This window comes from Branchiostoma lanceolatum, chromosome 13, assembly GCF_035083965.1.
Source record: "Branchiostoma lanceolatum isolate klBraLanc5 chromosome 13, klBraLanc5.hap2, whole genome shotgun sequence".
Classification (NCBI taxonomy): Eukaryota; Metazoa; Chordata; class Leptocardii; order Amphioxiformes; family Branchiostomatidae; genus Branchiostoma; species Branchiostoma lanceolatum.
Window position 1 is genome coordinate 13,335,891 of NC_089734.1, and position 27,258 is coordinate 13,363,148.

A 27,258-nucleotide genomic window follows, 5' to 3' on the forward strand; every position below is an offset into this window, starting at 1 on the left:
TTTCGTAATAGTTTCATCAGTTTATGACAATAAAGTTCTCTGTTGCACATTCAAACAAAAGGTTGTAAACATGATGAGGGGGGATGCACTACAGAAGGACCGATAAATATTACCCCATTTAACTTATTTCAAATGATATGTAATATATCTACTTACGTCAATTTTTTCCATCAGAAGTAAGTGAAAATAGGAAAAGAAAAAAAAAAATGGATATATCATATCAGCAACTTTGTATGTATTCAGTTCACGTATTTTGGAAAGCAACTTCATATTCGAGTGGAATCACTTCATGCATCAGGGAAAATTTGAAAAGTTACAAATTATCAAATCTTGATTTGGACAGCTAATGTAATTGAATGTGGTTTTACCAGGTGCTAATATAATTGCTTGAGCGCCATATGTTATTTTCTAAACCAATGGGATTGCGTTGAGAAAATTCAATTAGTACCAGCCACTTTTCATTCTGTCTGTAATCACTTACTTAGACATACTGTGAATAATTATATTTACTGTCTACTACTGATATGATGTAATTTTTCTTGATGAAAGGGATTAAATATGAATTAAATAATGGAAACACACCTGGCGTTATTTTCTACGATGGCTTCATGTAACAATATCTTTCACTCAAGGATATTGGAAATGGGCAAAACAAAGTATATGTATGTTTGCATGTATGTGCCTGCATGTGTGTGTAAAAGCATGGATTCCGAGACCTATCCATATACTTTGTATGTGTGTTTGTGTATATGTATGTCTGTGCATGTATGTATGTGTGTGTGTGTGTGTCTGTATATATGTCTGTGTCCCATATAGTCTATCTCACGTTTGATTCTATCATCAGTTCTCTGCCTGTCCCCATTGAAAAATTTCACTGTTATATATATAGATAGAATAGAAGTATAGAATATTTCTCAGAAGCAGTGAGTGTAACTGGGTTTCGAACAACCGAATACCTGTTTGATCCCCGTTACCATAATAATTGTAGAGGACTGTTTGACACAGAGAAAATTGGAGGTCTCTGCACATACATTAAATGTGAATATCAAAATACAAATCATTTCTCTATTAACTGGTATCAGACTATCCTGCGGCAAAGCAATCATAGGAGCGGACTGGAGTAAGGACAGGGTTAGTTCCAAGCTAGGTTAACCTTCTCCCTGCTGCCTAACTCTGTGACCAATAGGGAATGGGGTGCCAAATGGCTACTTCAGTGTGCTTAAGGTTAAAATTGAGCAACAGAAGACACAGCTATAACAACAATGATTAATTATCACCTCTGAACTCAAGAATAACACTTAGACGGAATGTTTCAAGTGCAGTACATTTTATAACAACAAAGTCAACAAAATAAACAGCAGCCTTTGAATGTGACAGAAGAAAGTATGGCTATATACAATAGATGTTATTGCACATGCTCACATGTTGCATTCTATGCTTACTCAGCCTAGAAGAAATGCCATTGCACTCAATACAATGATGGCTTTAAGACTAAGATTCTCACATTAGATGGAGATTAAGAAACAGTCAAACTATTGAAAACTGAAAAAATAAAATTGAATATACTTTCAAAGGTTTTCCTATGTGATCAAACTATTTGTGTATTTTGATGCATAACATTTTGTAAAGATTTCACTGTTTGAGAAAATATACTGAGATGTGGATAAAATTATAATAATTATATACCTGATTTCAGAATTCCACTAATGTACTCTGATCCTCAAATCATACTGTAAATCATACTGTAAGTCGTGCAATAGTAAGAAAGACTACTGCAAATATTTCATAATGCATAGTTAAAACAAAATCTCAGTCCTCTGTACTTGGGGTGTTAAAACGTGTTCCAGCAAGTAACAAGTCCCCTGAGCTACCACCAAGGTTCTCCTGATGATTCTCTCCCCTCTGCTGCCTCATGTTGTTAGTGATGCCCAGCACATCCCGATGAACTTGACCCTTGCCCTTCACCGAATCTAACACAACGGAAGTTGTCCCAACACCATCTGTCCCTGAGTTTCTTCTTCCACCAATAGTGAGAGAGTCCAATGCAGCTTCTGCATGCCTTAAAGTTGACTCCAAATTTCCACTTGACAATTTTCTGGCTTCTCCTGAACTTGACCTCTCCTGTGACCCATGACCTCTATCCTTTGACCTTTGCCTCATCAAAGTCCTTCCATGGTATGCTGCCCTTCCACTTGCCCTGTTTCTGGCTTCTCCAGAATTTGACCTCTCCTGTGACTCATGACCTCTACCCTCTACCCTTTGACCCTGCCCAAGTTTTTCTTGAGAAGTTGCCCTTGGCCTTCCACTACTCAGGGTCCTTGCCCTTTGAACTTGGAATGGCGACCTCCTTGCTTGACTACGACTTCTGCTGTTGCCAGAATTATTGCGGTTTGAGACCGGAGTAAAGAATCCGCTCGGAGGTTTCCATGATGGAGAGTTTCTCGTGGCGTCCAACCCACCCCCGCTGATGTTGTGAATGTTGGGTATGGACGGAGGAACGAGTGTACGATCTATGATCACTGGGCCTAAGGTTGGAGTAGTGTTGGATGTCTGTACAGCTGATATTGCAGCAAACTCGTCGTTATGGCTGGAAATAGGCAGAGAAACATCTTACTTCAAATTCTAGTATGCTGAACTTCAAAGTTAGCTAGTCATCCCTTGTCCTTAGTGCTGAAGTACCTTTCCTATACCAACCTAAGTACTGAAGGACCTTCCTTATCCCCTGTCCTTAGTGCTGAAGCGAATTTCCTGTCCCTTCCTTAGTGCTGAAGAACTCTCTCTGTCCCTTGTCCTTAGTGCTGAAGAACCTCCCCGGTCCCGTGTCTTTAGTGCTAAAGCAACTTCCCTACCCAGTCCTTGGTAATGAAGGGTGGACCCTGTCCTTGGTACTGAAGTCATACTGATTCTTACTTGGTCCTATATGTTCCAACTTAAATCAACTTCTACCATAATGATTCTAGTAGAAACTTTTAGCATACCTTTGAGAGCTTGGTGCAATTCCTTTTCCACTCAGAGTAAATCCCTCAGAAAACTGATCATTTCCACCACCAGAAACATGGCTGCCTGACCTCTGACCTCTCCCATGCCTCCTCATCTCAGGGGGCACGAACCCTTGACCTCTCCCATGAACTACGACCCCTATACCAGGCACCACCAATTCCATGCCTGTGTCCCTGTCAGTGGCATCTGGGTTAGGCTTGCGTTTGTCCGTTGCCTTGGCAACCCGTCGACCCTGGTTACGATGAATGGAATCCAGCGGGTTTGCGGGGTCGTAGACCATCATGCCATCTATCGGACAGGTCGCACGCTGGTGAAGCAGCCATTGGTCGATGCAATCTTTGTGAAACTGAAAGGAAACAAACATGTAACTTGTTATTTGCATCACGAACAGACGCATTTGAACCATAAAAACCTTGTTTTGTCATAGGGGGAATTTTGCTCACAAACTATGTCTATCTAAAAATAAAAATGTTTGAATAACATTCCCCGAATCTCACCGTTGTCACAGAGCCAAGTGTCTGGCGGGCATTCACTTTCTGCTGGCAACCTGGCGCCATATCCCCATACAATGTAAGTGGGTATTTCGCTTTCCAACTTACAATACTGAGAAAACCGGTTATTTTGCACTTATCTGTTATAAAACAGTCATTCCTGACAGTTTGTGAGAAGAATCCTCACTATGACGAAACGGGTTTGTGTTGTTCAATTTTTTTTCTATTGCACGTAGCAGCTAGTATGCAATTGCTTTACAAGTCATGTACATCTATTGAAATTTCTTACAAAATATGTGAAAATCTAGCTTAAGTATCCCTTCTAAAATCTAAATACCTTGTGTTTGCATGGCAGCCTCCTCAAGTGTTGTCCTACAGTAAAACCCCTCAAGCAGACCCTGCACTGCTGCCCTGGGGCCAGTAGGGGGCTCTTCTGTCTGACTATCTCTACTGGCAGGGAGTTTACCACTGGCTCTGGTACTGTGCCACTCTCATTGGATGTTGAACTGTAATAACATTAGTGATGAAACATTCTGATTGGCTGTTGAGTTGTAATTTGACATGCATGCTTAAACACTTTGCTGCACTGTTATGGTTAATGATGAAACATTCTGATTGGCTGTTAAGCTGTAAAAACATTCATAACCATACAGTCTGATTGGCTGCTGAGATATAATTAAATTCATGATGAAACAACTCTGATTGGCAGTTGAGCTGGGATATATATACAGTACATATCATTCAAGAGGAAACACTCTGACTGGCTGACAAGTTGTAATAACATTTATAACCAACACAAAAAAAGGCAGGATACAAATTTTATCATTTTTAAGAATCAAAAGCGTACACCGTACTGTTTAACTCTTTACTTTTCAAAAACAAAAATAAATGACATTTGTACAGATGAGATGAGAACAAACCTTTCCAGCAAGGAGAGTAGTTCATAGTCCTCGTTGGTCAGGTCCCGGGAGAGCATGTTGTTGATGACAGCTGACGGCAGGGCCTGCCCCCCTCCCCGCTGTGCCGGCCGCCATCTTTGGGTGCTCTTCTACAAAGGGTACAGCAAGATTGTACACAAAGTTTGAAACTTGTATACTGTATATAGTCTCCAGTTCTTATATACGATGATGTTTAAACATCACTATATGATATGTAGTTTAATTGCTATATATTGTATTATGATCACTTTGAGGCAGGATCCTTTTGGAATATTTTAGTTTTGCTCAGGTCTGACTTTAGGACAGGACATTTTTGTATGGGGAAGGAGATGGGTGAAGTATGCTGTATATGCTCGCAAAATGTTGCCTTTCTATTTTTTCCTAAGCTAAATCTACTGCAATTTATTCTTATGTATCTTGTGTTCAGATTAGCAATAAATATATATAGGTATGTATCTTTTTAAATATCTAAAGTGGAACTTTAAGCACAAATAGAAACCTGAAACACTGACAGAAGTACATCCACTTTCCAAAATATCATTATAGTTAGTAATCTACTGCAGTACCAACTGCTGTTACAAGGTGGCACTTCTACACTGTTGTGTTGTCTCACCTGTCTGAACTGGAAGGAATGCTCCTTGTGCGTCTGAGTTCCTGAGAAGCAGTTTTGGCACAGGTGGTAGTCAATACACACAATACACCTGTAAAAGAAAGAAGAAACCAGATAAGTTCAAGACTTGTTGAGTTTTACTGAAAAGCTGTGACATACAATGTATATTACTGAAAGTAGTAACAGAAACATCAAATTTAAAAATTTACACAGTTTCTACTCAAATTTATAATTGAAATGAAAATTGTCTTACTTGTAACACTTCCCCTCAATCGGTCTCATACTGCAGTTCTTGCACTCCACACCTAGGTGTTTGTTCAGACCAATGACGGGTTGGCGACCGGCAGCATTCTTAAATTCTTCCCTGAGTGTGCCCAAGTAGATATAAGAAAAAAAGGAGGGTTATGACTGTGTCTAAGGACACGGTATTGGAAGGCAGAGCCCATGCCTCTCCTTTTACCACCTTTCACCTCCCTAACTGAAGTCAGGTACCCATTTTTACACTTACATTGTGTAGGTATGGCGAGGAAAGTACTGTAGAGTGCCTTTCCAAAGGACACAGCATGCACATCTAGCCAGGAATCAAGCTGTTGTTTACCACACATACTGACATAGTGAATTTTTTATAAGGCCATGTTGAAATATTTTTAAATATTTAAAAATGGATGAAATCCGTGCACGCATCAATTTTCGACCATTCTGTAAATTGTACAAAGCAGCTGCGAAATGAGAAAATCTACAAATGTATGCTGTAAATTGCAAAATACTTTGGAAAACGGATACTAATGTTATAGAATGAATGCAAAGTCAATTCCAAAGTCAGTATCAAACTAGAAAATGTGAAAGAGCAAAAATGAAGAATCAATTATTCAGTATACCATACTTAGTTTTGTTCATCCTTCCCAACCGCATAGATTTCATAATGAAGGCAACTTTTTTTGCCAAACCCTTCTTTTATTTGCATGCTCACATCAGTTTTGGGGTCCTCAGAGGATGCCATCCATATAATCAAATCAACACACACCCTAAAATAAAACAGAAAAGCTACTGACTTGATCTCCTGAATGGGTCCAAAGTCCTGTCTGCAGAAGGGACATTTGATCTCCGTCTGTCCTGTCGTCTGCTGGTGGTCCGCCCAAACCTTCATGCACTTGATGTGAATGCTCTGACCACAACTGTACCTGAAGAGACAAAAAAAGTAGCATGTTACATGGATAACTTTTGTAGACTAACAGTGTTCCAAAGCTTAACACTTTCTTAAATACATGTAGATATCAAATGAAATATATTTTGTATGTCTGAAATAGTTTCGAACAACATTCTGTCTTCCCTTTGTACATCTTGTACTTGGTGATGCAGTGTATACAGTATATGATTACAATGTTGGCTACATTTGGGTTAACATTCTTCTTATAACTTATAAGTCTCTAATCTAGTGCTGTAGTACTAACTGAAGTTACAAGGTGGCACTCCAACACAACACAACCTAACATAGAGATGCATTGCACTGAGAGAGGGAGCAGAAGGATTATAATTGTAATATCAATGTTGGTAGGCAAGAAGAACTTAATATTATTATTTTCATTAATATGTCCTTTCCACACCATATGGTCTTTAGGGCAGTCTCCCCATTATTGCTGTGTTATAATGTTTCTCCTAAAACATCTAATGCTTTTACAGTTTACTTAAACGAGCCCAGGGGCGCTCCCAGGGAAGCTACCACCTCAAATTCCAAACCATTAAACCTAGAACAGACACATACAAATACTCCCGTACCATTCCTCAGTGGAATACCCTGTCTGGCACAGTTGCGACGGCTCCCACCATTAAGTCCTTACCATGCCAGGCCTGTCCGCTTTAGCCCGGGACCTCAACTCCCCCCTACTTTGCCCCTGATGGGGTTATTTGGGGTATTAATGATGACTATGAATACTTACTTGCAGTACGTGACAGGGTCTCTCTTCCTTAAGAACTCCTCCTGACAGATAGGACAGATGTCCTCCTCAGTGATGGGTTTCTGCTGCAGTCTGGTCCTCCCGTCCCCTGTAGTGTCTGTCTGCTGGTCCTTCCTCCTGTCAGTAGCTCTCTGTACCTCCTGCTGAGGCTGGTGGAGTCCTCGCAGTAACTCGTTTATCTCACGTTCTACCAGACCCAGTTGGAAGGACACTGGAATAGAAATATTGTGAGATATTTCACATAATAGTTCTGTAATGTACAGGGCTTTTTCCAAGCAAATTGCAATAATCATCATGATCATATCTTGGCACTATAATTCTGAATCCAATGACGGGCTAATAGAATGATAAAGCCACATCATCAATAAATTGTTACGATCTCAGCTGCGCCTTGTCACTTTACAAAATTTTCCTCAAGTTCATTAAAAATGTGCTAATTTTCATGGGCTTTGAATAGATACGTGTACATCTGATTTTAAAGCAATATACTGTATCATAGCTAACACTTACTTAACACTGCAAATGGTATTATTATGTGCTGAGAATGTACTGTGGATCTTGAAAACATTGTTGAATGAATGGAGCAACTTTACATGAGTAGAGAATTAGTAATCAGTAAATACCTGGGTTGGTCCTTGCTACTCTGAACTTCCTCAAAAGAACCCTGGAAAAAGGGAAGAACAAATGTCAAACACATTGTACCCACACTAAGGCTTGTCAGTATTTCACTTTTTAAACAACAAAAAAATAGATCAGTGTAGTACATATACACAGTTTGGTAAATATAATGTTCAGTAAGTTCAAGGCCCCAGCTTTGGTTGACAGTTAAGTTTTGTACAACGTACAATGTACATTGAATAAGATTGGGCATGTGTGAACACGAAACAGTACATGTTTATAAATGATTTAGCAATATGAGATCAACCAGGCAGAACTTCTAAGTTGTCACCCAACTCACCAGCAGATGTGTTTACAGGTGTCTTTTTCCTTGGAGAAAACCGGACAGGTGCAGGTATGGGGGTCTCCAAGTAGAACCTATATAATGTTGACAACAAAAAAAGAAAAAAAAAGGTCAATAAGGGCAAAAAGAAAAACAAGATAAATACAAGGTGTGATAGAATTCGAAAGTCTTCCTATTATTTCTACTTTGAAAGTATATAACAGAAAGCATCTCCCTCTCAAAGAAGGTTTCATTTCCCCCCTTCCATGGTGTGGAGACATTTAAGTTAAAATGGGACATTCTAAGGCTTCCTGCGGGGGGAAATACTGTCAGACAGGTCACAGTTGAAGACTGGCCACATGTGACCTAGTAGCATCCCTCGGGTCAATCTTGTCAAAGAATCTGCTCCCCGGGGTAAGGGGGCACATGGTCCAAGCATGGGAGTGTAGCGCCCCGGTAAATTTGTTTAGAGAAAGCCCTTTACTTATAGTGACTGCAGCTGAGCAACAAACCTATGATTTACCTGAACTATTTTTTGAAGAGAAGTTCCTATCCTCCACATAAAGATGTTACTATCTCACCTTAAACTTCTTGGCCTCCCCCTCCTCCTTGAGTAGGAACCCGGTGGGTCCGATCTCCCTGAGGATGTAGATGGTGGCGTTCAGCGCCTGGTCCTGTCGCCAGCTCGCCGCGTCGCTCACCACACGCTGGTACGGTGCACTCTGTGCCATCTTAAAACTATCACTGTAACAGGAAAATGTAGAAAGACAGTGTCATTATTTTGATTACAGTAGAATGTAGAATTTTTGAAATCTCATCACACTGCGAACATTATTTGCTGTGTCCCATTGTGTGACATTTAGAGTTTCTTGAAGTTAAACGGACCCGTCCAAACTCTTTTTTCTATGCAGAATGTCAAGATCTCAATACATAAAAGTTAAAACGATAATATCAAATTAATCAACCAACATGAACAACACTGTACCCAACTTATCATTACTACAGAAAGAAAACTCAAAACAATCTCATCTACCGGTAAGTTAAATCTTTGAAACAAATTTCACATAGAATGTCAATTCAAATACTTGTAGGAATATAAGATGTTTTCCTTGGGGATTTTAAGAGCCTTTCTGCATTAAGGTGACATAAGAAATGACCGAGAATCAATGAAGCAAAACTTTGAACACAAAGAAGTCATGTAACTCCTTTTCTGATGTTTGCCCCCCTCCCTCTTCATAGCCGTTTGTTTTCAAATCACGACCATCACAAACTTCCACCCGAATTTTTACCGAAAAAAAAGGAATAATTAAAACCTATGGCCATTTCTATTACATCCACAAAATATCGTTAACATAACAACAATTCATCTAAGAACAACAAACCTTTGACACGCTCATAAAAGGGTGAAAAACTTGAAAAACTTTTCTTTCATCGGCCGTCCGCCATCTTTGTTTCGGTTGCTGTTTACCTACCTCGTTTTGGTGTCACTAAGGGTAAACCATTTCATGAAAAGGGTTAGAAATGATTTTACTAATTCAGTGAAATAGAGGGTAATTTATACAAATGTTTTATTTGACCACTTAAAATACTACTTTAAATTCAAATATGTGTAATATTTGCAATATAATTGCAACGGTCTGCTAAAAATCAAACAAAGTTCTAAATCAGAAACCCCCTAAAGTTTCAGTGGTTCCTACTGTCCGGGAAGATGCATGCTGGGAGTGACATATTTCAGCTCAGGTGTTCAAACTTTCAGCAGGTGAGAGCTAGCTGCTCCTGACGGGACAGGTGTCAGGTGTAAGGTTACAGCTCTTAAGACATCAGAGAGTCATTGTGGAACCAGATGCCAAGTAAGTAGAATATTGTTAAAGATCGTCAGGTTGTGCCTTAGGAAGCCAAATTTGAGAATGCTGTACAAAAACACTCAACTTCTTCTATTAAAAAAAAGGGCGTGTTACAGGCTTAGGTTTATAGCATCATGTTATACTCACTGTATAACCAGTCAAATAATAAATGTAGAGATGTCAGTGTAATGTCACTGTCACCATGCCTGTGCTGTACAGTATAGACGGCTATAAACTGCAACATTTAATGCTAACGTTAAGGTATTTATGATGCCATTAAGTTTAATTAACAGTGAAGCAAGCTTTTAGTATAAATGTTCAACAGTCATTTCATGTCTCTGTAACTGTAAGAAATTGAATTTGTAAACATTGCGGAAGTATAATATTACTAGTATATGTAAATCAGGTAAATTCTATGTTTGATTGAAGGTGTTCAAGTTTTCTTTGTTATTTGAGGCTTCTGGGAATATTACTGTAGACTTAAAGGATAATGCAATAATTTCAAAGTATGTGAAGCTAAGCATTTTAATGATATGTTATTGAAAGAAATCAATAATTGCCTTCCGTAGGGTGTCGTAGCAGCTGAATAATGGCGCAACAGTACCACCTGAAGTTTGATGGAAGTGCTGCCGCTTCAGTCGACAAGTACTTAGAGTACAGAAGGTATTATGATTATAAGCTATTATGATTTTTTTAGATATTTTTAAGAGCTTAAAATCCTTTCAGCAGTTATGTTTTTTATTCATGATTTAATATCAAATGACAATTTTGCATATGGCGACTCAGTCTTGCAATCCATTTGGACTGACATTGAATAACTTTCATGGTAACAAAGTTCCATTAGTTAAAGCAGCTTGTCAACAGGCTGTATTTCTATGTGCTGCCATCAAGTCTGAAAAGAGCAAAGCAAGCTGCATTGTGATCTGTGTTGATTTAGAAGTCGCCATTCATGCATCGTTCAATGGAAGTGCTTTTACTAGTTTTAGCCACATTTTGGGTGCTTTATTATACAAAAGGCCCACTATACTTTGACAGCTGCTAATGGACAAAATCAGTAAAATTTCACAATGATGAATAAAAGATGAAATTTATTAAAAAGTTGGCATTAATGAATGAACTTAATTGCTCAACAATTGTACATGGCACAATGTATGGCAACAATGACAAGGCAATCAATACAATGAGTACTAAACTAGTCTATTCTGTTTTGAACTATAACTACAAGAATATGAACGTAAATGGCGTACTGACATGATATATGTTAAACATTTTTGTCTGTTACAATACGTTCTCTCTTTTGTAAAGCGCTACATATGTATTGAGAGGCACAATTGGTCAGGGTTTCCCTTGGATAGGACGTTAAATGGAGGTCCCATGTTTGAGGAGAGCCACATCTCGAGCACGTAAAAGAACCAACCACACTTTTGTATACTAGTAGGTCCTTCCAGGTGTGAGTGGCTTAAAACCTACTAGTACAGCCCTATGGCCGCACAAGGGACAATTGTCGTGTTGAGGTCACCTGAGTTAGCGCCAAAAGGCAGCCGCTCCAGACCCTTGCAATCTAGCCCACCCAAGTGTCACGCTTCTCACAATTCAGCCCCTGGCTGTGAAATAAGAGTCATCGGCCCACCCAATAAAAAAATCTTTGACTTCTCTGTTTCTCCAGAATTGTTGGAGAAGATGACGGGGGTCAGTTGTTCACTCCGGAGCAGTATGAGGAGTACAAGAAGAAGGTTCTCCCCATGAGACTGAAGAACAGACTCTATACCAGCTGGTCCTCACCAACAGGCATGGACTGTAAACAGGTCGGACCGGAGACGCCGTGTTTCTGTGGACACAGGTGAGGACGCTTGGGGTAATGGCAGCGTGTTTGGCCCAGAACCCATAGTATATGTTTTAAAACCTGTTGTGTCACCAATTTTGGGAAAGGCTGCGACTTTACACAACTTTCCTCACCGCTCAGGAGATCAGTACCTACCTCTGTTAGGGACATCCGTCCAATAGGACGTTAAATGGAGATCCTGTGTTTGAGAAGACCCACACCTGATGAAGCGTTTAAAACCGAAAGGAGAATATAAGTAAAAGATATGTGTTTGCAAGTCCGGACTATCCAAGACGTAAAGTTTTTTTTTTACTTGTCCAGAAACTTTGTCATAAGTTCAGGTCTGGTGTTTAGTTTAGGAGGTAGCCCTCCAGGTGAGGAACCATGCCTTGTGGTTAAGGTGTTGACTCAGAGAATTTATAAGATTCTGGTTCTAAATTCCTATAGTTATGCCGTTGGTTCACGGTGCAATGTTGCATTGGGTTGGTGACTAGAATGTAAAAGGTAACCTTGAGTTCAAATCCCATACCAGTTCCCAATGTCAATGATATTGCCCTTGGGAAATGCACTTTACACCGATTTCCTCACTCGACTTGGTAAAGATGTCAGTGCTGATGATAGCGAACAGTCCTCTCGCACAGCATGGAAAGCCTTAAGGTCTTGTGTTTGAGGAGAACAACATCTCAAAATCTTTAAAGAACCCTAAACACTGATATTGATAAGAGTAGGGTTCTTCAGATTGTGAGTGGATCAAACCTTACAGTCTGATTTTTCCTAAGGCAGTTGACAAAGGAACAAGTATGGCAAATGTCAACAGTAAGAAAGCAACAAAAATGGTAGTAAAATTTGAATGTAAAACTGAAAAAATAAAATTGTAATACAGGCCAAATAGACCAATAAAATAGACCCCTAACTACAATCTACCCTTACATTTTGGCCGGGGTATGTTATGGCCTGCTAGACCTGTACTTAATAGTTATGCATCAATGACTCTCTTTAATACAGGTACAAACAGCATAAGACAGATTTCCAGAAGATTCCCGAGGAGCGACCCATCAACCTGCCGTGTCGCGTGAACGGGTGTAAGTGCGCTGCGTACCACTACGTACCACTCAACGGCAGCCAGCCTATCAGGTGTGGCTGTAAGCACTACGCAGATAACCACTCCGAGCTGTTTCCGTACAGGTGTAGGAAAGGTGAGATTGTTTCTATTAGTATCAATATTTCTATAGATAACTGTTCGATTAGAAAAAGCCTTGGTGCTAAAAATGCTGGAACTTTCATGATGGTAATTTGATTTGTGGCATTGATGACCTGGTGGGGGACAACTATGTTCTGACACCTCCTTGTTCTAGCACCACTTTTTTCCGACACCAAGTATGTTTTGACACTCATATGTTCTGATGGCAGCCCTCATAATATTTCTAGTCCCCTATTTTCCGATGTTCCTATGTTCCAACACTGAGTTATGTTCCGGCATCCCTAGCCTATATTAGGGCTTAAGTGTGTGTCACTGTGTGTGTGTGTGGGGGGGGGGGGAGGTCAGAACATCGGGGTGTCGGAACATTTAGGGGTGTCGGAACATAGGGGTGTGACTAACCTAGTGTATCATGATGTTAGCTAACACTGGATTGAGAGAACATGGGTTAGATTCCTGCGTTGGGTCCTTAAGAAAATTTTTAAGGTAACACTTTACATGACTTTCCTAACTCTATCCAGACATTTTACAAAAGCCTTGTAAAATGCTAGGTTGTGAATAAAAGTAACCTTGCTATTCAGTCATTCGCCAACCTGATGAAATTACTCACGGATCTATCCAGACAGGTGTAAAAATGAGAACCGTGGAGAGAGATGGGATCTATTACGTCTATACATCCAAATGCCATAGTTCATACAGTTAATGGCAAGTTTTGAGACAGCATTTGAATTACAATTACTGCAATTTATTTCTAAAATTAATGTAATGATATTGCAAATGTATATTGCAATATTGAATCACAGTAATTTAGTTAATACAGTTTGTGGCCAGTTTCTTAATGAGATTCGCACCTGTAGTTGCCCCAGGTGGAGCTACCTGCACCTGTCCTGGCTTCAAGAGTTCGTTCACCTGCGGCTGCGGACAGGCGACCTACAGGCACGAGACACTGGTCGAGACTAAAGATGAGAGAGAGGCAAGGTAGGGCATCATCTATTACCTCCTTAAAGTGGTCAGGTATTGTTTTCACTGGCTGTTTGCTTGTATGTGTGTAGACAAGGGTTTGAGGTAGGTGCAGTGGTCAGATTATGATGATATTTGTGTAGGTGTAGTTGATCCAAACAAATACCCGCTGTCTGTTGGCCACCTAGTGGCTTTTCTTGGTATTGCAGCAGAAATATCTATTTTGTTAGATTTCAAGTTCTGGAGACATGCCACAGTGTCATAATTTTTGTGTGAAAGAAAGTCTGTAGAAGAATGGGTATAGGCTTTGGAAACCTAGCAGCTTTTCTTAAACTGCAGGGACCATTTTTGTTGGAGACTTTGGAAGAGGATGACTCAAGGAGAGATTATTTTTTCACAATGTATTTATTTTTAGTTGAACATCATCCCAAGCGAGAGAGTCACTGACGTTCTAGTATTATTTTCAGTTCTCTAACTTCATAAGTGTACTTCTTTTTCGTCAGTTTGCAATAACATTGGCATACATGATCCTCAGTTTTTCTTATTTTTGTCTGTGGGACTGGAAAGGCTACTAAGCAGTATAGGTAAGGGGGTGAAGTCTGCTATCCGTTGGACAATTTCACAGTATCCCTATTACTGTTTCCCCAGAGGCCATCCCGTAGGCTGTGATGTCCCCTATGCAGCAATGGGAGGTCTGACTGGCTTCAGCTCACTGGCTGACGGCTACATGAGACTGGACCCCAGTGGCATTGGTAGGCTAACAGTACTAGTAATCATTTTATAATCAATAGTAATGCACGACCAGGAAATATCATACTTCGTGCCTGATGGTGTAGAAAAAAAAACTACTTCATACATGTATATATGGGATTTGAAAATCCCTAAACAAGACAAATTCTGACCTTATTATCCCTCTCAGTCTGTATTATTATACCATCTCTGATTAAACATGACTTACGTGATCTTCTTTAGCTGACATCATGCAATTTTTAGCTCAGATTATTATTTATTGGAGGTACATGAAAATGTAGTTCTTGACTTCCATTAGCAAACAATCAAGTTACTAAAATGCTCCATAACAGAATTGATAATCAGTACCAAAACTCACTGCATGCCTTCTTCTAAATTTTACTGTTTTTCATTTTCCTAAAATAATTTACCAATTTACAAATTTACTGAGATAATTTACTACATATTAAATGACAGTGATTAATCAGTAAATTTCAACCTAGGCACAAATTAAAGTAAATACAACATAGAAACAGTAAAAGACAGTTAATGGAAGTAACCATTCAGGAAATACGTCATGAATATTCATTTAACCTTAATGGCCAGGTGTGTTTGTAGCACTGTAAGTTAAACTTTTCTCCCTACAGGTGACCCGTACCCTGACGGCTATCTGTTTGACCCCATCGGCGTGGATGACCACCCATTTCTCAAGGCTCACGCCAACACTATCCGTCAGGTCGAAGGTCAGCGTCAGCTGCAGGGGGGCGGGGGCGTGCCAGCGCTGACCAATCAGATGGAAGGGATGAAAATGGAAGGAGAGGATGACATGGCGTACTTTGAGAGACGTTACCAAGAGAGGGTAGGAACTTTCTCATTACTGTATTGATTCAAGTGTTAATGTTGGTTCCTAGAAATTGATACATCATAAGCATAAAACTAACTGGGCCTGCATTTATTTTAGAATAATAACTTCTCTACCCTTAGCTATGATTTCCATATTTACATATAATTCAAGAACCTTTTTCATGGATTGTTATGATGTTTGGTTTGTATGAAGGTCTAAGTGGGAAGACGAGGGTCAAGGTCTATTTTGGGCCACCTGGTGACCTTCATTGATATTGTTTTTTTATTATCTATTCTGGACGTGCTGTGGCCTTGATTGTTTTTGGGTAGAAGAGAGCTTTTTTGGTTGGGAAAAAATGGCACAGGATTTGTCCCTACAGCAGTTTGTTTTTGAACTGCATGGTTATATATATATACACAAATGTATATTATATTCATAGTCATATCTACCTTGAAGAGGATATCAGGAATCAATATATTGTGTGTTTTGCTGTGTAGTGAATTGTTTTCTTTTCCTTTTTTTAAACTTATTGTGTTTATTTTACAGCTGAAGGCAGAGAGACAGCGATCGCGCCAGCCGGCCGTCAGGTCTGCTTCCACCCAGCCACGGGTCGGGCTGCGTAAAACACCCGCGTCCGGCAAGGCACGCGGGAAGAAACCTTGAAAAAACATATGGTGTCAGACTGCACAGTTGTGAAAACTAACTCACTCAGACCTGACAAGTCAAGAATTCTTGAGATTATGATTATTGTCTGTTGTGGAAAAATATGGCCACACTATTTCATTTTTTGGTTCCTGGATTCAAAAACAAATGATGCTAAATTGGAATTTCAACAAAATGCAGTCAGACAAAAAGGTCTTTACCATGCTACATTTTCTGAGAGTGAATGTAGTCAAAGAGTTTTCCTCTCAATTCTCCATTTTAATTCTGCCATCTTGCTGGCATCTTGTTATCAAATGTCCAAGAAGCAAAGATATATATATAAGTGTGGGCCTAATAAAGATTAAAGCACAAATTGTTGCTATTTCGTTAAAGGATTAAAACAATGATTCTGAATGGTTGCACTTTTTTTGAGATTCAACACAGAAAAGTCTATTGTTTATTTAAAAAAAAATTTTTTACCTAAACCTTCTCAATACCAAGGGACTATCTATGCATCAAAAGTTGTCTTGTAGCAGCAAAGGTAAGCAAGAGGAGGGTTGAATTTCAGTAAATAAAGATGAAATGCAAGTCCGGAATTTATAAACAACGCATTGTATAGTCTCCAAGTGAATGTACTGTAAGTGTTACTAGTGAATAGGATGAGGTTTATTGAATCAGATGTAGTGTTTTTATGGCTTTATTTTTGTAAACGTAGAGATGCATCATTCTATGCAAATATATACATTGCTGAAAAATGTCTAAGTGAGTGTGTTTAAGTATTTAATCTTGCACACTCAACACTAACATTGCCGTCCAACACTGTATTTTGTTGTCACTTTTCTACTTCAAGAATCTGTCTGTTTTAAGAAACAAAATAACTTCATGTTTTACAATAATTTCTGTGATTGTGTAAGCATTTTCTATGAATTTGTTGACAATGCCTGACATCAGTTGAACAGAAGTTTGAAAATAGAATTATTAGAGATTATCATGACTATATAAATACTGTCAGTGATCACACAGAGATTGTATATGTACAGCACATTTACTTAAAGAATATTAAAAAAAAGAAACTAAAATCTATTAATGCCTTCCTGAGATTGTTGAATATACAAATCAAAAGATTGTTTTGCTGTCAGAAACATCTACTATCTTACTAACATCTTGTAACATAAATGAATGTTTAGAAGAACTAGAAACTGTTAAAACACAATGATATACAAACCAGAGATTTGTTGTGAAATATAACATGCTAAAGCATTACTGCTATCTTTGGCTAGGACAAGTTCCCATTGTTTAGTCTGTGGTAACTATACGCTCACCCTTTCTCCAAAGTCAAATAAACCACGTGTAAGCTCCAGTCTGAGCCAGATAACCTCTGACCCTGGTGCTGAAAGATTTGTTATTTTGTCAGCATAAAGTAGCTGTGGTTAACATCGCTAGGTTTGGGTTGAAAGCCCATCAGATGTTGTAGGTGAAAGATCGCAGTGTATTCTGACTGTTTTCTATGCGTTTCTATCAGTCGTATACCCTCAGAAGCCCTTAGTGTCGGAATATGGAGCTAGAGTAAACCTCTAGGTTTGGGCTGATTTCCAAGCAGATATAGAAGGTGAAAGATCGCAGTATTTTCCGTCATTCAGGATTCCCTGGTCGTCCTTCACCCTCAGACGCCCTAAATCCATGTTGATTAGATTATGTGGATGACGCATCAATTTTCGTCCGTTTCCCTAAAAAAACGTTTTCGGCCCTACTGTAAATAATTAAAAGCAGCTGCAAGATTATTTTTAAAAATATGTAAATTAGAACGAAAAAAAGACGGAAAACCGATACCAATGTCGTAGAAAGCCAAAGTAGATTCCAAACTCAAAGACGTTTTGAAAGAACAGAAATCGATATTTCGGTACACCATTCTCAGTGTGTTTAGTTTTGTTCAACCTTCCTGACCACGTAGATTTCATGAATAAGGCAATTTTTCCGAATACATCTTTTATTCGCACGCTCGCATCAGTTTTTGGGATTCCCAGAGGATATCATACATATAATCAAATCGACATGGCCTAACTGTAGGAAAACACAGCGATCACCCCAACATCTGCTTGGAGATAAGTTTCGTGACAGATGCGTGTGTATTACTGCTTGGGCGAATGGAATTACAGGTTGCGTGGGAGGCGACCCCCTCCTAACGTAATGAGATTCATATTTTGAATATTGTAAAGGGTAACGAATTTTATATCACAGCAAATTTGGGAAATGTTATAATAACACATGCGTCGTACGACGAGGTTATGACAACATATTATCAAGACTATCGTGTGGATGTGTTTTATAATTATTTAAGAAATTCCGACTGTCTTGTAAGAAATTTTGTAAATCTTTGTTGGCTCTATCAAATCCTTGCTAAAATTCGTGCAAAAAAAATAATCGTATGTGACTGCGATTTAAGTCGGTGTGCAATTCTACTGAGTGTTTTTTTCTTCGTAAACTATGGCTTTTCATATAACAAGTAATATTTTGTACTGTATAAGAAATTAAACAACGCCTATTGCGTGCGACCAGGAAATACCATATACAGCATAATTAGCGCTCGCGGTAAAATGGCTTAGAAGGCTTAATGCGATTGATATGATTATTATATTTCTTACAGCGTCGTCACCGGTTTACCGCTAATACGAAATCATGAGACATATATTAGAAAATATTATTATGGGCACCTAACATTAGATTACACCGCAGAAACATGAAACAAAATATCAAGGTCGGATTTAATAAACGATATTTATGTCTTGTAACGCCACAGAAAATGCTATCATTATTAGTACATGTATTACGTGCAAAACGTTTTTAGGCGTCGTTCTAAAGCCAAAGCGGCGGCTCACGGAATACAAGATAATATTTAGTGCCATGGCAACGTGACGAAGATGGCTTCTCATCCCCCAGTTCTGCATTCTGATTGGTTGTTTTTCAATTGATGTTTTCGGAAGCAGAAGCAAGAAAAACATGGCGACGGCAGGCCTTCTCGTAATTGCGATCATCGCAGCAGGTTTTTCGGAGGTAAAGATTTTAAATTCTGTGTAAATATTATCATATTTGTCCATCTTGAAGGCTAGCGTCGTCTTATTGGGAGAAAGAGGCGCTTTTGGGGGTTTTCCCCGCGAATGTATTGTTGTTTTTGTGAGACATATTGCCTCTGGCCTTTTCAGGGAATTTACGTGACGTTGTTTTGATCAGACATATTGCATTTCCTAGAACCCGTTAGATCATTAATATTAATTCTACATCATACAGCGTTTATGATATGAGCAAATCGGGCTTATCATCATTCTGTTTCATGTTTGTCTCATGCGAAAGGTTTCCCAAATTTTTTTGAAACACAAAAACACTGAATTGTTAACATCTACTAACATATAATTTCATCAGGGTACATAATCCCGCCACCCTAAAAAGATACGTCCAAACAACCCAACATCCCCAAGTATAATGCACTCCTGTATATCTAAACTGTGCATACCTGGGGGGTGTTGTTTTCCAGAGTGGCGGATTTATGTAACCCGACGGATTAATATTAATGGAGGTCAGGGTTTGCTACACTCCCTCGTTAATTTGGGAATGTTTTGTTTTTAGTGATTTAGCAGACAAATGTTGGTGTTTGAAAATGCTTGTCATGTAGTGACTGTTTTACATTATGCTTTGTTTTGCCATATTAGGAAATAATGAAACGTGGCAAACGTTCCTGTTTGCTATTTCTGAAAATAGTTTATGTACCATGATTTCAGTTGTCTGCATTTTTAGGTCTTTGGTTTACATTAAAAATTTTGGATAACTTCTTGACTTGATATTATTGGTGAAAATTGCCGAATGTTTAGACTATTTTAATGATGACATTGATGTCCTAGCTGGTATATGTATAAAACAAAACACATGAACTTATATTTTGAAGGTTAGCCCTTAGAAAATGTATAGTATATTTATTTATTTATTTATTTATTTATTTATTTTGATTTACCACATTTTGTGGAAGGATTGACATAACAGGTGAACTATCACCTTTTCAAGATGTCATCCCAGACCGGACTGTAAGATTTCAACCATCGCACACCGGGGCATGCCCCTACTCTTTTTCGAAAGGTGTGGTGGGTTCTTTAACGTGCGCGGGGTGTTGCTCTCCCCAAACACGGGACCTCCATTTAACGTCCTATCCGAGGGACGTCCCTAACCCTAGATGAGCTAGGTACTCATTTACACCTGAGTGAAGTAAGGAAAGTCGTGTTAAGTGCCTTTCCCAAGGGCACAACGTCGGGGCGCAAGTTCGGACATGTCTCTGGGCACACCTGGGATTAGATCCCGGGACCCATTGTTTGACAGCCGCGTGTTCTTCAGTTGCGCCACACGACGCCATATTGAAAGTGTTTTGTAAGGAAAATACATTATCATGTTAAGTATAGCATGAAGAAAGGAGTTTTAAAAAATAAAAATAAGGATGGGTCACTTTTTGTTTATTGAATAAAATCAAGTCTGAAAAAAGTACCATACATGCTGCATCACTGTCAAGAAGGATAATGCTTTTCTTTTTAGAATTTCAAAAATGATCTTAAGACATAATACTTTTGTCAACCTGTGTTATGAAATATGCACATGAATGTGTCAATCAAAACATAAATGTCTGATACCTGGAAAATCTCAAATCATAAAAGACAACCTGTATGACATTGGGTCACCTTACCCTCAAAATTAGGGATTAATCCCATTGAGACACAGGAGATAATCCTGATCAATTTTAATCCAAATTGATCCATATTCATAATTTATGAGATCATAATTTGCATTTACAAAAGGGCAACACTAGATTGATTACTTTTTTTCCATTTGAAGGTCCATTTTTGTGTGATTTAATGTTAATAAGAACAAAAGATGACATGTAACGTTACCAATGATTATCCAGGATATGAATTAACAAGAAAATAGTCACATTTTGGCATCAACAGGGTAAGAAAGTCCTTGCCTTTCAGGTCATTGCAATTTCCCCCACTTTATACTGCATTAAACATTGAATGTTCAATGTTTGAAATGTCAATCAGCCAGGTATGGAGACATGTTGACTTTCTGGGTCCTGGGCTTAGCATTGGATGCCTGATTCTTTTTCATTTCTATTTTTCATAATTTTTTGTACTGTACAGCTTCAAATGTTTGCAGTGGTGTTGCTTTAACTTTTTTTTTGAATGACCTCTGCAAAATGCTGCAAAAACATAACAATTTGAATGTGCAATTTTTAAAAACTAGTTTAGTCTAATGTTGCTAACACACATCCATATACTGTAAAGCTTCAAATATTTGCGGTGGTGTTGCTTTAACATTTTTTTTGAATGACCTCTGCAAAATGCTGCAAAAACATAACAATTTGAATGTGCAATTTTTAAAAACTAGTTTAGTCTAATGTTGCTAACACACATCCATATATATGTACTGTAAAGCTAAAAAAATATGCGGTGGTGTTATCTTAATTTTTTTAATCTGCAAAAACATATCACTGCCAATGTGCATTAAAATTTTCCATTGTATTACCACTATACTACAGCATTGTATCCACAGTGTACTTAAAACACTGTAAAAAAACTTCTTTTCCCACGAAATTAAGTCCCTTGCAAACATAAATGAATTCACAGTTTTCTCTATCAACTCAACACGAGAAGATGTACAGTAATTATCTGTTAGGGGAGATTCAGTCCCTAGGGGATGCCTTACAACGAAGGTGATTATGATCATTATTTAAAGGTTATAGGGGATACGTGACGCTTTAAAACACCTATGGTCGTGGGAGGATGAATACAGATATGTTATTAATCATATCTGTTACCAAAAGGCAGAGATCCTGTCCTTCTAAATGTCAGTTTGCCAAAAATTACTGTTTAGTTCCTTTAATTCTACACATTTAGAATTTTACCGTTGTGTTATTGTTGGACACGTGTTGTTTTTGATGACTTACATTACACAGTATATTGATATTTTTCAAACTAAAATAGACTATGATATTTAATGTAATGTAACATCTACTAACATAAATCCACCAGGGTACATACATAATTCCACCACCTTCAATAATATACAGTCATCTCAACCAAGGAGGTATGAATAAAATGGATTCAAACCTCCTTGCTTCAAACAGATCTCCAACCCAACATCCCCCAGTATAATGCAATTCTATATATTATCTAAACTGTGCATATCTGGGGTGCTTCACTAGAGATTTTATTTTTCAAAGTGGCCGATTTATGTAACCCGGCGGATTAATGTTAATGGAGGTCAGTTGTTCCTGCACTATACTTTTGTAAGAGGTGATGTTAGAATACAAATTAACACACTTTGATATTCTCACTATAACAGGTCCACGGGCGATACTGCTACTCTGACTACAGTAATGGGGAAGGACAGTACTTCAAGTAAGTCATGTTATTTCTATATGTCAGCTACTGTTCTCTCTTAGCTCTATCTGCATGAATTACTGTACAATATTAGTATTCTGTTATTATATTGTGTCCATATTATGTACCTGTATGTATCTGTTAAATGCTATGTAATTTTATAACAAATTGAATGTAGTTCAACATTAGACATGCCTTACATATGTATATTTCTGAAGTTATACTGTTTGGCTTTTTCCTCTTCCTCTTTCCCAAAATTGGGTTTCAGCATAGAGTAAGTACATGAATATTAGATAGAATAAGTAGAGTGAATGAGTGAGTGAGTGAGTGAGTGAGTGAGTGAGTGAGTGGATGAATGAGTGGGTGAGTGAGACAATGAATGAATGAAGAGATTATTAAGTGGGATGCATGGATAAATGAAGGAAGGAAGGAAGGAATAAATGAATGAATGTAAAGAAGCAAATGATTTGCTATAAAGTGTAATAGGTTAAAATAATGCTGATTCTGTATCTATTCCAGTTGTCATCCAGGGGAGTACTGCTGTGGTAACAAGTGCTGTATGAACACTGCTGGGGCGTTCTACTCACTATGGTACTTCTGGTGAGTACAGACTTTTTACATGGTGCTTAACCTTCTCTCTGCTGCCTAACTCTGTAAATAATAGAGTATTGGGAGACAAACAGCTATCAAAGTGTTTGTTAAAGGTTAAGGGTATCATATTCAAGATTCTAATGCTTCTTAAGGGTATCATATCTACTTCATTTACACACAAAGACACATTTCCTTGGTGCTGAACACCATCCACACACAAACACAACTGTCTCTGGTGCTCAATACCATCCACATACAGGTAAACACAGATGTCATTGGTGTTGAACACCATCCACACACAGGTATGTATGCCTGTCCCTGGTGCTGAACTCGACCCATCCACAAATACACCTATCCTTGGTGCTGAACACCACCCACACACAGGTGAATACACCTGTCCCTGACGTTGAACATACACACACTGTCCCTGGTGCTAAATGCTATCCTCACACAGGAAAATATGATTGTCCTTGGTGCTGAACACCATTCACACACAGGTAAATATACCTGTCCTTGGTGCCAAACACCGTATAAACTCATACAGGTCATATGGCGTACAGGTGAATATACCAGTCCCTGGTGTTAAACATCATCCACAGATGAACACACCTGTCCTAGTGCTGAACACCATCCATACACAAACATACCTGCCCCTGGTGCTTAAAACCATCCACACAAAGACTTCTGTCCCTGGTGCTGATCACCATCCACACACAGGTACACAAACCAACACTCCTGTCCTGGTGTTGAATAAGATTTGCACACAGATGCACCTGTCCTTGGTGCTGAGCACCATCCAAACACAGGCAAACACACCTGTACTTGGTGCGGAGACCATTCAAACACAGGTAAATGCACCTGTTCCTGATTATCAAGACCATTTACACACAGACAAACCAGTCCTTGGTGCTGAACACCATCCACACACAGGCAAATAGACCTGTCCCTGGTTCTCAACACTGTGCACACACAAACAAAACCTGTCCCTGGTGCTGGTGCTAAACACCATCCACACACAAACATACCTGTCCCTGGTGCTAAACACCATCCACACACAAACATACCTGTCCCTGGTGCTGAACACCATCCACAAACCTGTAAGAAAACCTGTCCTTGGTGCTAAACACCATCCATACATAAATGAATATACTTGTTTCTTGTGCTGAACACCAGTCAGGTCAACACATTTCCCCGGTGTGGAACACCATCCACAAACAAAAACAAACAGACCTGTCCCAGTGCTGAACACCAAAGACGCATAGAGGAAAACACACCTGCCCCCTGTGCTAAGCATGATCCACACAGGTAAACATGCCTGTTCACTTTGCTGAACAATCATGCACACAAACAGGCAAATGAATCTCACTCATTCTGTTCCCAATACTAAACATCATCTGCACAAACACATCAGTCACTTGTACTGAACACCATCTGCACACACTGATTGTTAGACTGTTTCCCCTCCAGGCTGATAGTCCTGATGGGAATCATCCTGTGCTCCAGCGGTGGGTTCTGGTACCGGCGCCGGTACTACCAGCAGCGCATCGTCACAACCATAGAGAGGCAGGGACAGAATGGCTTCGTCGCACGCACCACTCACACCATGGAGGAGCTACCCAGTAAGTCTAATTCTGTAACTTTTACCTTTGCAAAGAAGGTTATGTTTTTGGCAGTGTTTGTGTGTCTATAAACACGGTAACTCAAGAATGCCCGAATGGATTGTTTTCAAGTTGATACGTAAGTAGGAATTGAGGGTAGCTAAAAATGATTAGATTTGGGCCCCCTATCATTTTTTCTGTGGTACTGCAGCAGAATGTTATAGTATCAGTCAATATTACTAGGATTATAGAATTGAATTCAACAGTCACATTACAACATTATATCAGTAATACTATTACTGTAACAGTACTGTATCTACAGGATGTTAACTTACAGTATAAGAATTCTTGGAGAACAATACAGTACAGACCAGTCCAACAAATGGCAGTTTAACAGTAATGAGTACAGTTAACTGTTACACACTGAATAAGTACTATAACCGGCATGTAACTGCCAGTATCAAATCAGTACTGTACGGTATTTCTCTGTTGGGTTAAGGCAGCCCAGGCTCGAAAATTCGTGTTCGAGTTCGGCCGCGTGCCTGGTCAGCGGCGCGGCCGAACTCGAACACGGTTCGAAATGTTCCACTACGGAGCATTTCGGGGAGCACAAGGTCTATTACACAACACAATCATATATATCATCTCAGGTGTACGTATAAGTACAAAATTGTTTTATAGGCTAGGATTCGGATTGTATTACATTCTAAATGTTTCAATCAAATGATTTGGAAGTTGTCTCCTCCAAAAATGTTGCATGAGCCGAGCCGAGTCCTACTAGCGCTGTTTTGACGGAGGTGTTCCAAATAGAATGGGAAGTCCTATATGTTCGATATGGTGTTCGAATGGAACGGCCGTTACGTCACAGGTGTTGGATTACGCGGGAGACAACGAGCTGCTTGTGTGGGATTTGGGTTATGACTTTTACGCAATTACGCGCAGCTCAAAACAACAGAATTCAGCTTTTGAGTAATCAAATGTAACTTATTATCGCTTTCTTATCAAAATTGTCCGAGGCTATTTTGCATAGATTTTATCTATTTTTAACTGGGGCGAATTTTCAATAAAAGATGACTCCAAAATAGCTGTTTCTGATGTTTCTGACAATGTTATCGTCATTTTAAACAAAATAGCCTCGGACAAAAATAATTTGTATGGGGTTAGCTCTTTCCTTGCAAAATATTATGATGAAAGGTGATGTTACCGCCTGCGCGCATAAATCCATAAAATACACGTTTTTTAAAACCAAAATGTGTATTTCTGACCCAAAATCTAGCAGTAGAAAAACTTAAGTCAACTTTATTCTATGTGTTTTAAGTAGTTCTAAAACTGTGTGAAGTTTCATCGTGGTGCGACAAGGCTATCGATAGTTACAGAGTATTATCATATATGTACAGAATAATACTTCCTGGGCCGCCTTAACCCAACTGAGTTATTTCGTCACTATTGTAGCTTTGCTAGGATTAGCCCCAAATATTTCAGTAAAACCCGTTTTCAAATTACTTTACTCCAATCTCTGTAGGTGACAGCAGTTACTGTGCTCCTAGAGCAGTCGCTGTCACATCACGATCCGTACCAACGAACGCCGCGCCGAACGTCCCCGTCTACCCCATCAAGTACACCATCACGCACACCGGACCGTACCCCTATCCCTACCCCATGCCCCCACCCAATGGCCCTCCCCCTCCTTACACCCAGGCAGTGATAGGCCCACAGGCTGCTAATGGTAACCTGCCACCGGCGCCCCCTGGAGTGGTGAATGAGAACTGCAGTTCAAGCATTTCAGGCCCTGCTGCCACTACTACCACTATCCTGTCAGGGTGAATCTAAGCCACAGGTTTTCATTAAACTTTCTGTCGGTACATCAGTTCCTTTGACACTGCTTAAGTCATTAAGGCTCTTGCCACATATATATACAGTCAAACCTGTATCGGTGGCCACCTCTACATAAGGACCACCTGGCCATCGTGACCACTTTTTGTGGTCCTTTAGACCATTTTTCCATTGACTTAAGCATTCAAAATCTTGTTTGACCTGCATGAACATTAACCCGTTGGGTAACATAAATCCGCCACATTCAAAGACAGTGGGTTTGAGAGATCTGTAGTGCAGCACCCCCTAGGTATGCACAGTTTAGATATACAGGAGTACAGTATACTTGGGACGTTGGGTTGGAGATCTGTTTGGACGTATATTTTCAGGGTGGTGGAATTATGTACCCTGGTGGTATTATGTTAGTAAATATTATAAGTCAATTTTGTACTGGTGAACATCTCTACATAAGGGCCCTCTGGCATTTGTGGCCATTTTTGGTGGTCCCTTAGATTATTTTCCATTGCCTCAAGCACTAAGAATCTTAATTATAGTGACCACCTGTCTAACTTTGACCATTTTCTTAAAGACCATTGAGTGATCACTATAGTATAGACAGGTTTGACTGTAGTATGATTTTGAATAGCTGTACAGTCAAACCTGGCCATCAAACAACCTCAGTCATAAGCCACATTAACCTTTAGCACACTGAAGTAGCTGTTTGGCACCCCATTATCTATGGGTTACAGTGTAAGGCAGCAGGGAGAAGGTTAAAACAGTACAATTTGACAAAGCTATGACCCTGTGCCAAACTACCAACTGTATTTTACTTGTCTGAACATTTTTTTTTTCTCAAAGTACATGTACC

The 27,258-nt window shown here is 39.2% G+C and overlaps 3 protein-coding genes across 3 annotated transcripts; 2 read left to right on the plus strand and 1 right to left on the minus strand.

The window, feature by feature from the left end:
- Positions 1–1,637: 1,637 nt before the first annotated feature.
- LOC136447464 (E3 ubiquitin-protein ligase Zswim2-like) lies at positions 1,638–8,677 on the minus strand. Its single transcript, XM_066446387.1, has 11 exons — positions 8,516–8,677; positions 7,953–8,029; positions 7,618–7,658; positions 6,977–7,205; positions 6,092–6,220; positions 5,293–5,403; positions 5,043–5,130; positions 4,412–4,539; positions 3,829–3,997; positions 2,979–3,346; positions 1,638–2,587 (listed from the first exon to the last, which is right to left on the minus strand). The coding sequence occupies exons 1-11, from the start codon at positions 8,663–8,665 to the stop codon at positions 1,810–1,812; spliced, it is 2,268 nt and encodes a 755-aa protein (XP_066302484.1). The 5' UTR covers positions 8,666–8,677; the 3' UTR covers positions 1,638–1,809.
- A 987-nt stretch (positions 8,678–9,664) lies between these two features.
- Positions 9,665–15,994, plus strand: LOC136447658 (protein FAM221A-like). The gene is made up of 8 exons (XM_066446699.1): positions 9,665–9,784; positions 10,348–10,441; positions 11,445–11,618; positions 12,606–12,796; positions 13,656–13,776; positions 14,407–14,510; positions 15,135–15,346; positions 15,878–15,994. Exons 2-8 carry the CDS (start codon positions 10,368–10,370, stop codon positions 15,992–15,994), a joined length of 993 nt encoding a protein of 330 aa, XP_066302796.1. The 5' UTR covers positions 9,665–9,784; positions 10,348–10,367.
- Positions 15,995–22,744: 6,750 nt separating this feature from the next.
- Positions 22,745–26,622, plus strand: LOC136447659 (WW domain binding protein VOPP1-like). The gene is made up of 4 exons (XM_066446700.1): positions 22,745–22,752; positions 22,909–22,989; positions 24,448–24,599; positions 26,101–26,622. The coding sequence occupies exons 1-4, from the start codon at positions 22,745–22,747 to the stop codon at positions 26,400–26,402; spliced, it is 543 nt and encodes a 180-aa protein (XP_066302797.1). The 3' UTR covers positions 26,403–26,622.
- Positions 26,623–27,258: the final 636 nt, after the last annotated feature.

What these genes read in the sequence shown, in the direction of transcription:
- LOC136447464 (XM_066446387.1), bottom strand. Translation starts at nt 8,665, where the DNA reads ATGGCACAGAGTGCACCGTACCAGCGTGTGGTGAGCGACGCGGCGAGC. An exon ending in ATTGAGGGGAAGTGTTACAA is followed by an intron (nt 5,131 to 5,292) that starts GTAAGACAATTT and finishes TTTCTTTTACAG; the next exon opens with GTGTATTGTGTGTATTGACT. An exon ending in GGCTGCCATGCAAACACAAG is followed by an intron (nt 3,347 to 3,828) that starts GTATTTAGATTT and finishes GTTTCCTTTCAG; the next exon opens with TTTCACAAAGATTGCATCGA.
- LOC136447658 (XM_066446699.1), top strand. Translation starts at nt 10,368, where the DNA reads ATGGCGCAACAGTACCACCTGAAGTTTGATGGAAGTGCTGCCGCTTCA. An exon ending in TCCGTACAGGTGTAGGAAAG is followed by an intron (nt 12,797 to 13,655) that starts GTGAGATTGTTT and finishes TCGCACCTGTAG; the next exon opens with TTGCCCCAGGTGGAGCTACC. An exon ending in AAAGATGAGAGAGAGGCAAG is followed by an intron (nt 13,777 to 14,406) that starts GTAGGGCATCAT and finishes CTGTTTCCCCAG; the next exon opens with AGGCCATCCCGTAGGCTGTG.
- LOC136447659 (XM_066446700.1), top strand. An exon ending in TACTCACTATGGTACTTCTG is followed by an intron (nt 22,990 to 24,447) that starts GTGAGTACAGAC and finishes TTTCCCCTCCAG; the next exon opens with GCTGATAGTCCTGATGGGAA. An exon ending in CACCATGGAGGAGCTACCCA is followed by an intron (nt 24,600 to 26,100) that starts GTAAGTCTAATT and finishes CAATCTCTGTAG; the next exon opens with GTGACAGCAGTTACTGTGCT.